Source organism: Pygocentrus nattereri, chromosome 14 (genome assembly GCF_015220715.1).
Source record: "Pygocentrus nattereri isolate fPygNat1 chromosome 14, fPygNat1.pri, whole genome shotgun sequence".
NCBI lineage: Eukaryota > Metazoa > Chordata > Actinopteri > Characiformes > Serrasalmidae > Pygocentrus > Pygocentrus nattereri.
In genome coordinates this window covers 34,043,705-34,056,204 of record NC_051224.1, presented here as the reverse complement: position 1 = coordinate 34,056,204, position 12,500 = coordinate 34,043,705, and the positions used below count along the sequence as shown (strand labels likewise).

General features: G+C 41.0%; 1 protein-coding gene across 3 annotated transcripts in view; it reads left to right on the top strand.

Annotated features, from left to right (window-relative positions):
* LOC108432419 (transcription factor COE3) overlaps positions 1 to 12,500 on the top strand; it is a 179,908-nt gene that overhangs the window by 133,621 nt on the left and 33,787 nt on the right. For all 3 annotated transcript variants that reach the window (XM_017706224.2, XM_017706222.2, XM_017706223.1), the window contains exon 11: positions 9,663 to 9,751. In XM_017706224.2, the coding sequence (XP_017561713.1) occupies positions 9,663 to 9,751 (89 nt within the window). The remainder of the gene's footprint in view (positions 1 to 9,662; positions 9,752 to 12,500) is intronic.

Sequence of the window (12,500 nt, the reverse complement as noted above, 5' to 3'; positions counted from 1 at the left end):
AGCCACCAGGGGAGATGAGACAGAGCCCACCACAGACCAAACACAGACACACACACACACACACACACACACACACACACACGCAATTACAGTCTACACTGCTGTTACGGCAGCATGTAGACTGTGGTCTGACCCCTGTTTACCTCCAAGATGCACCATGGACTCCCAGATAAACCATCTGGCTTTTTCTTTTGGGGGGAGTGGGTTTGATCAAATGCAGATAGCTTGCATATAACCCAGCCTTTTATATTTCTCTGTGTTGTGGTGAGATAACATGCTGAATTCTCCTTGGCTGGGACATGGATGAACACACTCGCTCTAATGTGTGTGGCCCACAGATGAAGGAAAGCTAATGAAGTGTGTCAGGAGGGAACTTTAGGTTGCGGTTTACGCCTTCAAATGCTCTTCAGATGCGCTTTCTACTTGTGAAGTCGTAATCATAAAGTTTTTGCATTGTAGGCTAAAACATAGAGAATTTCAGGTAGTTCTTGTGCATGTTTGGGTAAATATACTTTGGCTACCAATGCTAGCTGGCTACATAGCACTTTTTGTAAAGGGTTCCATATAGCACCCAAAGTTTTCTTCTGTTTTTATGTTGTCAGGCATGTTACAATGGAAGGGCCTTTTTTGGGCTTCTTTATTTAAGTGTGTAGGGCAGCCCCAGTGGTGTCCTAACCTCTGTTTTAACCTTCAACTTCTGTGTTTTTTTGGCTTCTATGAGAGGCAGCATAATTCACTAATAGCATAATGACATTACATATTTCGGTGTTGCCAAACAAACAGTGGTTTCACATGTTTTCGTTTTCTGGTGGTGAATAAAAAGAAGTCACAGATGAACATGTGGCTGTTTACTAGGAGGAAAACACAGCTTGAATTGCACACTGTCTAATGCTTTGGAAAATGGAAACTGAAACTGAAACTAATTTCTAATTTCTCAATTCCGATTTATTGCACTTTAGTTTTTAGTTTTTTTTTTACAGTAATTGTACAGTAACTGTACCTGTAACTTATTTTTAACATTAATTTGACTGTGTGTACGTTTAAGGTGTGTATGTATAGTCGCTTGCTTGGTAACACACAGAACAACTGATTATTGACTTCAATCAAGTAGTTTAAGATGCCCTAACTTAAGATAAGATGCTATATAAGATAAGATAAAATTCCTAAATTAAGATACAGTTGGCTTCTGTAATATGAATTGGGAAAAATCTTACCTTGACTTAGGCCTGCAGGTAGTCTGATTGTGAACAGTGGCTATAATGGGGGTATAACTGGTGTAATGTAATCCTGGCTTGAGGCAGAAGAGAAGAAGACGGGAGGCAAGAGGGGGAAGGGTTGGAGGGGGGGTAGAGCGATGGAATCAATAGTGCGCAACAAGGGGTTTTAGACGTTTGTCAACAGGCCAGTTCAGCGGCCTCACCACACGCACACTCGACAGACTGGAACGGGAAAACAAATCACTTCCTGTCGTCTCCCGCTCCTCAGGCCGTCTGGAAATGTCTTCCCCCACCTCTCCTCCTCCTAAATAGTGGCGGGACAATCTGAGCCTGTGACACTTAGCCCCGGGCTAGCAGCGAGAGTGCTGTTCTAGCCCTTATCAATAAGCCGGTGCATGGAAATGGGAGATTGAGCCTTGTTTTGTTGCATAGGAATCCAAATTCCCCCATTCCATCAGAGCACAGGCTTTGATGGAGTGGTTTATATACAGGGCCGGAGGAACGTGTGCAGCCATTCGAGCTGCATTAGCGGGGAAACTGATAGAACCCCTTCTTGAAAGGCCTGCAGGCTGGTGACCAACAGGGGCATGACTATGCCTTCATTCGGCCCATCAGATGGTAGATGGAATGAATAGGAAGACCAGAGAGCCATCATTACCTTTCAATATGACGTGTAAAAATGTAAATAGCAATGCTAGCTGGGAGGAAATAGATGTAAAGTCCCAAGAGAGCAAACATGTTATTGAACTCCATGCTGGGTGGAAAGCGTTTTGGGTGAATGGCAGAACTCAAAAAGAGCGAAAAACATGAGTAACCCTTTCAGACATCCTTTAGTAGAGATCTTTTTCATATTTTTTAAAAATAATTTTTATCACTCAGACCTACATTAAAAATCTTACCGATTTTCATTTTACATAAAAATCACTGCTATTGAAAAGTTATCGAGTAGCCCATATATGATTTCCGGAGTGAAAGAAAAGGACGAACATACAAATAAAAAGACATAAAAAACATTTCTAAGTATGTTTATATACTTCACAATATATGTCATTAAGTTTTAAGTGTAACATATTGTAAAACTAATATTTAACACTAATATTTTATAATAATTAATGAACTCTAAGATTCTTTTTCATGTTCAAAAAATTGTTTTCTAGCTTCTCAATTAAAATGCAAAACATTAATATTTTTAAATATATGCTACTGTAGTGTTCATTGCTGTGAGAGGAGACACAGTTTTCACACAAGTCATGGTGTTTTATTAACCAGCTGTTGTTGCCCACAGCCACACCATACATAGACAGAGCTTTCTCTAACAGTTTGCTCAAGGCTCGCTATGTCTTATTTTCTCAGTTATCAGCGCTAGAATGACTCTCAGTTCTTAGTGATATATACGTAAACAGTCCAGTGGTTATCCCCGCTTCATAATAAGAGTCCTTATCAGAATAAAAGCTGTAGAACACATAACCTAGGATGTCCACAACATTTCGTGAATATGCGACACTGTGTTTTCTAATGTTTTACAGAGATGGGATGAGATAAAATAGCCTAGGATCAACACAGTTTGGCTCAAGATATAACAGATTTGAACTTTGGTCACATTGTGCCATGTAGCTCCACGCTGCAATGATGTGGACATGCCTTAATGTAGCAGTTAACTCATAAGTGGTAAATGTAGCTAACATTAGCCTTACTAGCTAATGCTAGCTACCTACCAAATAGCATGCTAGTTTACCTACCACAACCTGTTCCAACATAAATCATGATATATTCATGCTCATGAACTTAGACTTTGATGTAGAAACTATGGAACATAGTCTCTATGGGATTTGCAGCATCACGTTACAGTTAAGCTAACAGTGGTGTACATTCATGTCGCATGCGTCCACCCTGCTGAGAGAGCTGGCAGAACGGCGGGGCCCGAACACGTAGTGGCGACGAACCTCGGCGAGGATGCCGGGGAGAGTGCCGTGAATGTGGAGGGGGTGGAGCACAGACAGGGGTTCACTGACATCCTGGGGTGCGGGCAGGACATCTTCGGTGAGAGAGGGGAGGGGAAAGAAAACGAGCTCCGAGCCCTCTCAGAGTGGGGATGGGAGGAGAGAGATTATGCTCTGAACCTCCTTGGAGCGGGGACGGGAAGGGTGCCGTCCTCAAAGCAGGAAGAGGAGGGGACAGAAGAAGGGCTCCAGCGAGCAGGCTCCTGACCATCTGACGGGTTGCCACCTGCTGCTCCTCAAGCTGCTTCCAGTGCTTTTCAGTATCTTGGAAGACAGCCTGCAGCTCCTGCCAGCTAGGTGCAGGTGGACCAGGGTCTTGACGGCCTCTTTTTCTGCCGTCGAGACATCCTCAATGTGTTGGTGTCCTCCTCCCGGGTTTCGGCACCACTGTAGCAATGCATGTGCTGCCCCGGCTCAAGGACACTTGAGGCAGGATTCATTGCTGCAGCAGACATTCTTTAATTTCACAAAAAATAAACAACAATCACAACCAACACTAAGCTGGCCACTTTTCAATGCCTCAAGCTGGCTAGACTTTTCAGTCCTCTCTTTCCTGAGCTTTTCAGCTCTTCAGTCTCTGCTGCTGCTCATCCCTCTCTCGCTCTGTTCCCTCTCAGCTCTTTTTAAAGGCACTCACGCTGCACACCAGACCCGAGAGGAACTGAGAGCTTGCCGCTCCACCTCCTCGTCACCGCCCCCAGCTGGCAGCTTGACTGCCTGGGTCAGACGTGAGGTGCAGTGAGATGGCCTCACTGCGTAACCGGGCGCAGGGCCTGGTCGGTGGAGCTTGGGACTCCCTCCTTACTCTGGTGCCTCTTGTGGTCGGTGCCAGTGTCTTCGCCCTCCTCCGACCGTCACTCTTGTGATTCGCGTCCAGGGAGCCTCAGGCTTTGCGCTCCGCTGCCTCCACACTTGCGGCTGTCTTCCCGGCATCCTCGCTGGGGTTCATTGCTGCTGAGTGTTCGGGCCCCGCCTTCCCGCCAGCTCTCTCAGCAGTCATCGTCGGGGTGCATGCCACAGTTCACTTTCCCACATTGAGTTTAACACTCTATAGCTTAGCTTAAAGACTGAGATGGTGAGACATACATGCAACGTATCTCATCATTTTTCATTGAAACCTTTCATAAAGACTTCAACATAAAGCCTAACCGTATTATGAGAGGAGCCTATTAGCATGCTAGCTTTGGAAAGAATAGCTGTTTGCATTTTTGAAAAAAACTGAAATGAAACAATTTAACGACTCTGAGTAGTGGGTTTTATTTTTATTTGAGTCAGTATGTGATGTGTGTATGAAAAGGTTTGCATGACCCTGGTCAAATGACATGTTTTGTTGATTTTTTAAGTTAAAATAAGTTATATAAATATAATCTATGGTGTATAATCAACTAAATATGACATGTTTCTGCTAATCTCAATGCATATATATATATATATATATATATATATATATATATATATATATATATATATATATATACATATATATTACATAATATAAAATGTATTTATGTATTTATTTATTTATTTATTTATTTATTCACGGGGCAAAACATATAATTTGACCAGGTGAGCCCAAACTTTTGCATACAGCTTCTATTTCTTCTTTCATTTGCTCTGGTCACTTATTCTAATTGCCACACTGAACTGCATCTTGAATTATAGTGCTTATAAACATGTATTTGTGTGTGTGTGTGAGAGAGAGGGGGCCTTTCATCACAGCTCTGAGTGCTCTCTGATTCCGGCCCATTTGACCTCTGACCCCAGTGGTGTGTGTAATAAGCACTTGGAGCTGGACAGGGATTGATTTTTTTCGCTGCATGTATGTTGCCACTCATTTGCTAGCTAGATGGGGGTGCGCCTGCTGAAATCTAATCGTGCGAGCGGAGGTCAGTCGCGCGGGTTAACGCACTATTACGGCTCAGATGACTCTCTGGATCTGGATCTCGTGAGTTCTCGCTGGCAGACGTCTTGAGGGTGATTGTGAGGGATTTAGGTGTGATCCTTTGGAAATCAGGCAACAGAGCGACAGAAGAGAGGACTTATAGTGTGGGATCTGGCAAACTGACACACCTGACTAGAAGTGTGACATCATTCCTTTTGTTATGCTAAATATTACACTGCTGTTCTAGAAATGCAGATTCACTGGTTTCAATTATAGAAAAGCAATTTTGTCGCAGAGACAGGTATTAAATATTTTTAATATTCATACAACTCGAGCAACTTGTTGGAAGCTATAAAAGTCAAGGCTCGCACTGATGACCAGAGCCATAGATGATTTCATAAACATGACGAAAGCTGTAAAGCATTGAGGATAAACTCATAATTAAGTGAAAATCCAGATTGACACATATTTGAAAATAATAAAATAATAATTTAATTGGTTTGTTTCAGTATCTACTTTATATTTAAATCTACAACATATTGATATTGAAACTTTCGTCTTCTCACCCACCCATATTCTCTTCTCTCTCTCTTTTCTGTCTCAACGTTTCATACTTCTTTTTCCTTTTACTCTCTCTCCCCCTCTCTTTCTCTCCTCCGCTCTCTTTCTCTCCTCCTTCCCTTTCTCATATTCCCCTTGCTCTCTCCTGTCTCCTTCTTTCTCTCTTTTTCACTGTCTCTTTTTCACTATGTCTTATTTCTCTTTTTGTCTCCATCCATATTCTCTTTTCCCTCTGTCCTCTTCTCACTCCCTCTCTCTCTCTTGCTTTTTCTCTGTTTCTCTGTTTTCCTCTTTTTTTTCTCCCACCCATACTCTCTCTCTCTCTCTTTCACTCTCTCCCCTCTCCTTCCCTCATTTTCTTTTTTGTCCCTCCCTTTCTCATATTCCCTCTTCTCTCTCTCTTTCTCTTTTTTACACTTTCTCTCTCTCTTTTCCTCTTTTTTCTGTTTGTCTCACTCTTCTTTTTTGTCTCCCACCCATACCCCCCCTCCCTCTCCTTCTCTCACATTCTTTTTGGTCACTCCCTTTCCCATATTTCTCTCTCTCTCTCTCTCTTTCTCTTTCTCCTTTTCTTTCTGTCCTTTTCTTTCTTTCATTTCACTTTCCCTTTCTCTTTTCTCTCTCTCCCTTACTGTCATATTTTCTTTTTTGTCTCTGCCTCTTTCATGCTCCTTCTCACCCTCTCGCTCTCTGTAGCATCAAGAGACTGAATTTTATAACAATATGACAAATACATTGATGACTTATTTGCGTTTACCAAAGGAGTCACTATGAATAGATAATTACAGTTAATTATTAATTAACATCTTGTTCCCAAAATACTTAAAAAAATGAATAAACCATCACTTTACAGCTGGTGTGTAGTTTATAACACTTCAACTCTCTGTCTCTCCCTCTCTCTCATCTCTTCCCTTCACTCCCCCTGCCTGCTCTTCTCTGTGAAGCGCATTATCGCTCGCTCTCTCTCTCTCGCAGTCGCGCGTCAAACCCCCGGCGAAGGAGAGGAAGAAAAATCAATACGAATTACGATGGAGAAAGTGGCGCTGATGGCTGGAATTGCAGCATATGTTTACACTAAATCAGGCAATCTATCTTCATACGGCCGCGCTGATGCGGACGGGGTCAGAGTGCGGCCCGCACACGCACACACTCGCGCATACATGCACTCCAATTACTCCTGCACATGACTGCCAGGCTCGCATATCGATTGGCTGAGAGGACAGGGGGACCTGAAGGCAGCCAATGGGGCACCAGGGCCAAAGGTCAGGGGGATTTTAATAAGAGAAGTAATGGGCTTAATTTCTTCAGGGTTTGATAGAGGGAGAAGGTGCATGCAACACACACACACACACACACACACACACACACACACACACACACATTACATACTAAGGCTTATCATTCAGTAACTACAAGGACTTCAGTGCAAACTCACTGAGATAATCTTAGGTTAGAGGTCACCAACCCAAATGGTAAGAAGGGCTATTTTGTCCTTTCAACAAAAATCAAACCAGCTTGGAAGCCACAACATATTTGTTCATTTTGTTTAAGTAACGTTTCCCCATCTTGCCTTTAAAAATGTCTCAGTATGTGCTAATGTCCTAGTATAGACTAAAAATATATTATAAGCAAAGCACAGCTCTGTTTTAAGCTTTAGCCCAGCTATAGTGGCTTTTCTCGCATCTCTAGCAGGAATCCTTTCCAAAGTAAAACAGTTTCTTGTAAAATGTCTGTCAGCATTCAAAATGTTTCGAGGCTGATGTGAGCTTCTTATTTGAATTTAGAAAATTTGAATAAGAAGCTGGTGAATGAGAAGCTCACATCAGCCTCAAAAAGAGTCGAATGTTGAGGGACAATTAGAACAAGTAGCTGGTGAAAGAGAAACTGACATCAGCTTCACTGCTTTAGTGTTTGACAGTTTCTCGTTGCAGATTAAACATCCTAGGAAACCAGCTGAGTGCTTATAAATGCAAATAAATCCATTCGTTTCCAAATTATCGATGTTTGTCTTAGATCTCTCTGTCTTTTCATTAACTACAACCCAGGCGAGATTGTTGTCTGAGTTGCTATAGTGACCAGCTCTTTGCGTGCCAACCTTTAGGGTTAAAGTGGAAATTAGCAGTTATACATTAACTCAAGTGTTTTAGACCATTTATTGTTAAAACTGTGTTAAAGTAGTGCTTTATTTTACTTATTTTACTTATTCTTACCTAAAAATCTAATTCTGTTATATAATCTCTTCAGATATGTCTCCTGAAAGATATATACTTATTGGCCATTTTGACCACTAAAGGTGGTCTATGAGTTTTGCACACTGATTCAAGCTATTCATAAACACTAGAAACACTACCGACTTGTCCAACCTCACAACAGTTGTTACAAAAGAATGCATTTGTAGGCAAATTTTAGGTCAGTTCAATGTCAGTTTGTTAGCTTGACGCCTGATGAAGAGAAATAAATATTTTGTTGATGCTAATTACACCAGCGGACTATACCGGTTCTACTGATATGAGTGCAGTGTATCAGAGACGGCTTCTTTATTACAGGGAACACAAAGGGTCTGTTGCAGCCCTCTCACACACACACACACATACACACAAACAACCCATGGGTGCACACACATACACCTACACACGCACATCCTGCAAGTGCTGTCAGTGCGCTAGCTCTTTTCTCCTTCACTCTGTGAAACTGTCTCAAACAAATTTGATTTAGCAGCTCGCCGGGGCCCATTCCCGCCGAAAGAAAACAAATATTGTTATAATGGTAATAACATCTATTTGCCTCGCGCGACAAACGGCAGCGGAGGCCCCTTTGAAAAGAGGCCCCTGCTCCGGCGCTGCAACCTTATTCTTATTCATGAAAGCGCCGGTTATGCATATTAGCGCAAACTAGCTATTCTACTTGCCAGCATTTGGAGTGTCAATCATCCTTACCCAATACAAGAGGCACCGGTGACAAAAGCGGAGTGGGCAAAGAAGGCTGACAAATTGTCCCCAAAGTCAAATTTGACAGCCTTTTATGATTAATGGGCTTGATTATGGAGAAATATCTCCCTAACTGCTTTTCCGGGTGTTTCCCCCTCTCTCCCGCTGCCATTTAGAAGCCAAAGCTGGGGAAACGGGGTGTCGTCAGAGAATGAAATCAAAAGTGCAAGGGGGTAGAGTGAAGGAAGGGGAATTGAATTAGGCAGGGCGGAGATTTGCGTGAATAGGGGACAGGTAGGCCAGAGGGTATGGCCATGCACTTCATAAACACGAGTCTTTGTGTGATTCTACAAGTTGCTACAGATAAACTGACCAAAAACTGGAACTTTTTTCTCATGTCATCATGCTCAGCTATTAGATGTCTATCATAGATTTCTATAAAAGCCTATAGAATTTAACTATACACTAGACCATTGTTTGCCACTTTATTAGAATCCAGCATGTAAGTATATAAATTGACATGGCGATGGCCCCTGCTGAAAAATTGTGATGATCTAGTGCATGGATGCAAGTGCCTTTGCTCATGCTGACCTTACCTTTTGTAATATTTTCATTGTAGAACTTGAAAAGACTGTCAGAAATCTAGGGGAGACGGGGCCTGGCCTCCAACTGGGAGTCTCCAGCCCCCCTCAGGCCTCCTCATAGCTATACCACTATTAGAATCCCCTACCTTGTTGCTCTACCTTGCAGGAGCGCAGTTAAAGACTATAGCTCATCTGCTGACTGGATGTAGGTAGGAATGTCTAAGGAAGTCAATAAAGTAGTATATTGGATTTACAATGCCAGTTGTAATAGTTGCATTGCTGTTGCTAATATTAGCCATATTAGAATATCCCAGGATTCTTCAACATCATCTGTTCCTGCTGTATTTGTATCATACAGTTGATTACAATAATTTTGATGCATTACCTTGTACTTTGACAAATAAACACACAGAAATCCTAATTCTAAACATACTTGTAGCAGAAGTCATTGGGCACTTACTGAAACCATCCGTCTCCTTTCTGTCTCTCAGCTCTCAATGAACCGACCATTGACTACGGCTTCCAGAGGCTACAGAAGGTCATCCCCCGCCACCCTGGAGACCCAGAGAGGTTACCCAAGGTAAGCGTCCTGCAGTTGAACAATTATAACTGCCAGTCACGAGTTGCTTCAACTTTTTTTTTATTGCAAAAGCAGCAGCTTTCCAATACTGACAGCAGTCATCCTGAAACAGTCAATATGTTTGCTGTGCTTTATGTTGGTAGACTCAGGGATATCAATGAGACTTTGGTGCTGTTTCTGTAGTTCCTTTTTCAGGAATTGTTCATTATTGCTGCTTAACATTAAAATTTGAAAATTAAATATCACTCTGCACTTGCAGTTTGTATGATACCTACATGATCTACAACAGTGTTTCCAAAGTTGGTCCTCTGGGGCCCCATAGATGGTACAGAGTTTTGCTCCATAGAGATGGAGCAAAAAAGTGGACAGTCTGGGGTTCCATGAGGCTCAAACCACTGATCCTCAACATGGCAGCAGAATGGTCGAGCTACTCAGCCCATGGCAGATTTTTTAAAATGGGCCTTCACTTGTCACTTGTATTGCAATATTCACACTTATCCCACACAAGCATTCATGATATGAATTTATTTCCTTTTCATTCAGTTGCACGAAAATAGAGGCTTTCAGTTTAAGCCATAGATATACAAATCAGAAGCCTATCTTTATGATAAAGCTCATTTTGGCTAGCAGCCTTATGGGGTTTGCAGTGATATGTAAGCGCTAAACTAGTGCTAGGGAACACTAACGTTTTGACTATTCTGTAAAAGAAAATATATACAACTTTTAAGCTTAAAAAATAAGCAACTGGTTTATCTTCCAATTTTGTAGAAGAATAATTTTTTACATTACTTTAAGTTCAATGAACTCAACATTTTAAGTTAACCCTCCTGCTTACTTTTACGCGTTTAGAAGCTGCATATTTTTTAAAGATGGATATTTGAAGCTTGCAGAAGATATTTTATTTTAAGCTTGTAATAGACATTAGTACATGTTGCACCTTGTAGCAGTTTTACAATGACTCCAAAACCTGAAAAGGGAACTCATGCGAGAAGTTGAAACAGTGATGAAATGAACTAATCATGCAACCCCACTTGCAGCACAGGGTTCATACAGCGGATAGGTTCCTGGACTGCCCCTGGGCTCGAAAAGAGCTTTCACACACCAAATGTAACAAGCAGCCCCATATCCGGATAAAAACTCTTGCGTGAAAATGCCCTACAACATGATACAACTTGATTAGATTACACCTTGTGTTCATAGTCAGTGACATATCTAGAACTTCCAGAAGGCCTAGAGTGAGTACATTCTTATTCTGTCTATTGGAAATCGAATTATGATTGGTTGATTCCATTTCCTATTTAAGTTGGTAGTTAATCTGACATGCTATGGCTTAATTTCAGCTCCTGAAACCCTAACCAATATAGAGCTGCTCTGTAAAACTCACTGCGCATCTTAATGAAAGCCTGAAGTTAACACAACTTAAATACTACCAAAAGTTGGAGTAACTTAATCTGAAAATTTCAGATGAACTCAAAAATGAGTCGTTGAGATAGTAACTGTCGTTTTGAGTGAGATTGTTTTTTCAGAATATTTTGAGTTAAGGTAACTTTATTTAAATGTATTATATTCACTATTTTTATTTAACTTGACTTTACATGCAAATACAAACATTTAGTGTGGCTTAATGTGATTTACATTTAAATGATTTGGACTTTTTTCATAACTTTATTTTAATGATTTTAGACTCAATCAAATGGTTGAATAAGTTGAATTAACATCTGGTCATTGCTACCTTCTTTCACCGTCTGTGTGTTGTCATTCTCCCCAGCCTACCTTCCCCTGTGTTGACAAGATTTGATAAACTTTTATGATTCCTGCCAATCAGTACTGATCAAAAATTAGTGTTGAGAAAGCTGAGTTACCAAGTTCCTCTCTGCTGGGGTTCTATTGTGGATAAATGCTGTGGAGACTACATCTGTACTGACCTCTCAGCGTTCAGCGGGGTGGTCAGTAGTGATGTTAAGGTGGCCAAGACATTGCTCAAAATGTCTATGATCTCATCTCGTATCTAAATGTTTATCTTAGCGATGAATTTATAATCACTTCATTTATAATCACTTAACAGTATTGAGGTAATGTAGCTTAAACATAAGCTAGAAATACTCAATTATTCAAATTGAAATACTCAAAAACTCAAAATACTCAACAAAACAAATGGAGTAAGTATAATTTACTCAATTTACTTATGTGTAAATGAGTTGTTGAACTTAAAACATTTGAGCTCATCAGTTTCCTCGCACCATTTGAGTTGACTTAACTTATCAGGTTTTACAGTTTCGTTTGCTTATACCTACCTAGAGATACAGTTTTACCTAGAGAGAAATGAATCCAATTGGATAGTTTTCACTCAGCTGTTTTAGGATATAACCCTTTTTGTTTCTGACCAAAATGTGATGAAACAACAATTGTAATCCAGTACATGCAACAGCAACTATGATTATTCTTTTCAATAAAAATGAACCAAAAACGTACTATATTTTTTAGTTGCCAGAAACCATTAGTCGTTCTGTGAAGGCCTAAAAGGCCCTGAGGGTTCACCTCTGAGAACAATAATGATGCCTAGACAACCTTTCAAAAATTCATCCCACGTTCCATGATCTACAGTGATGCATAGAACCGTTTTATGGGTGATCTGAGTGGGCTATAAATTGGCAGACCCTACATCTGAGAGTTGTACTTGTGTTAGCTGCCCTGAAATGCACTGATGTCTTTGTCACAGAAGCGTCAGAGTTGTGTGAGAGCAGGTATA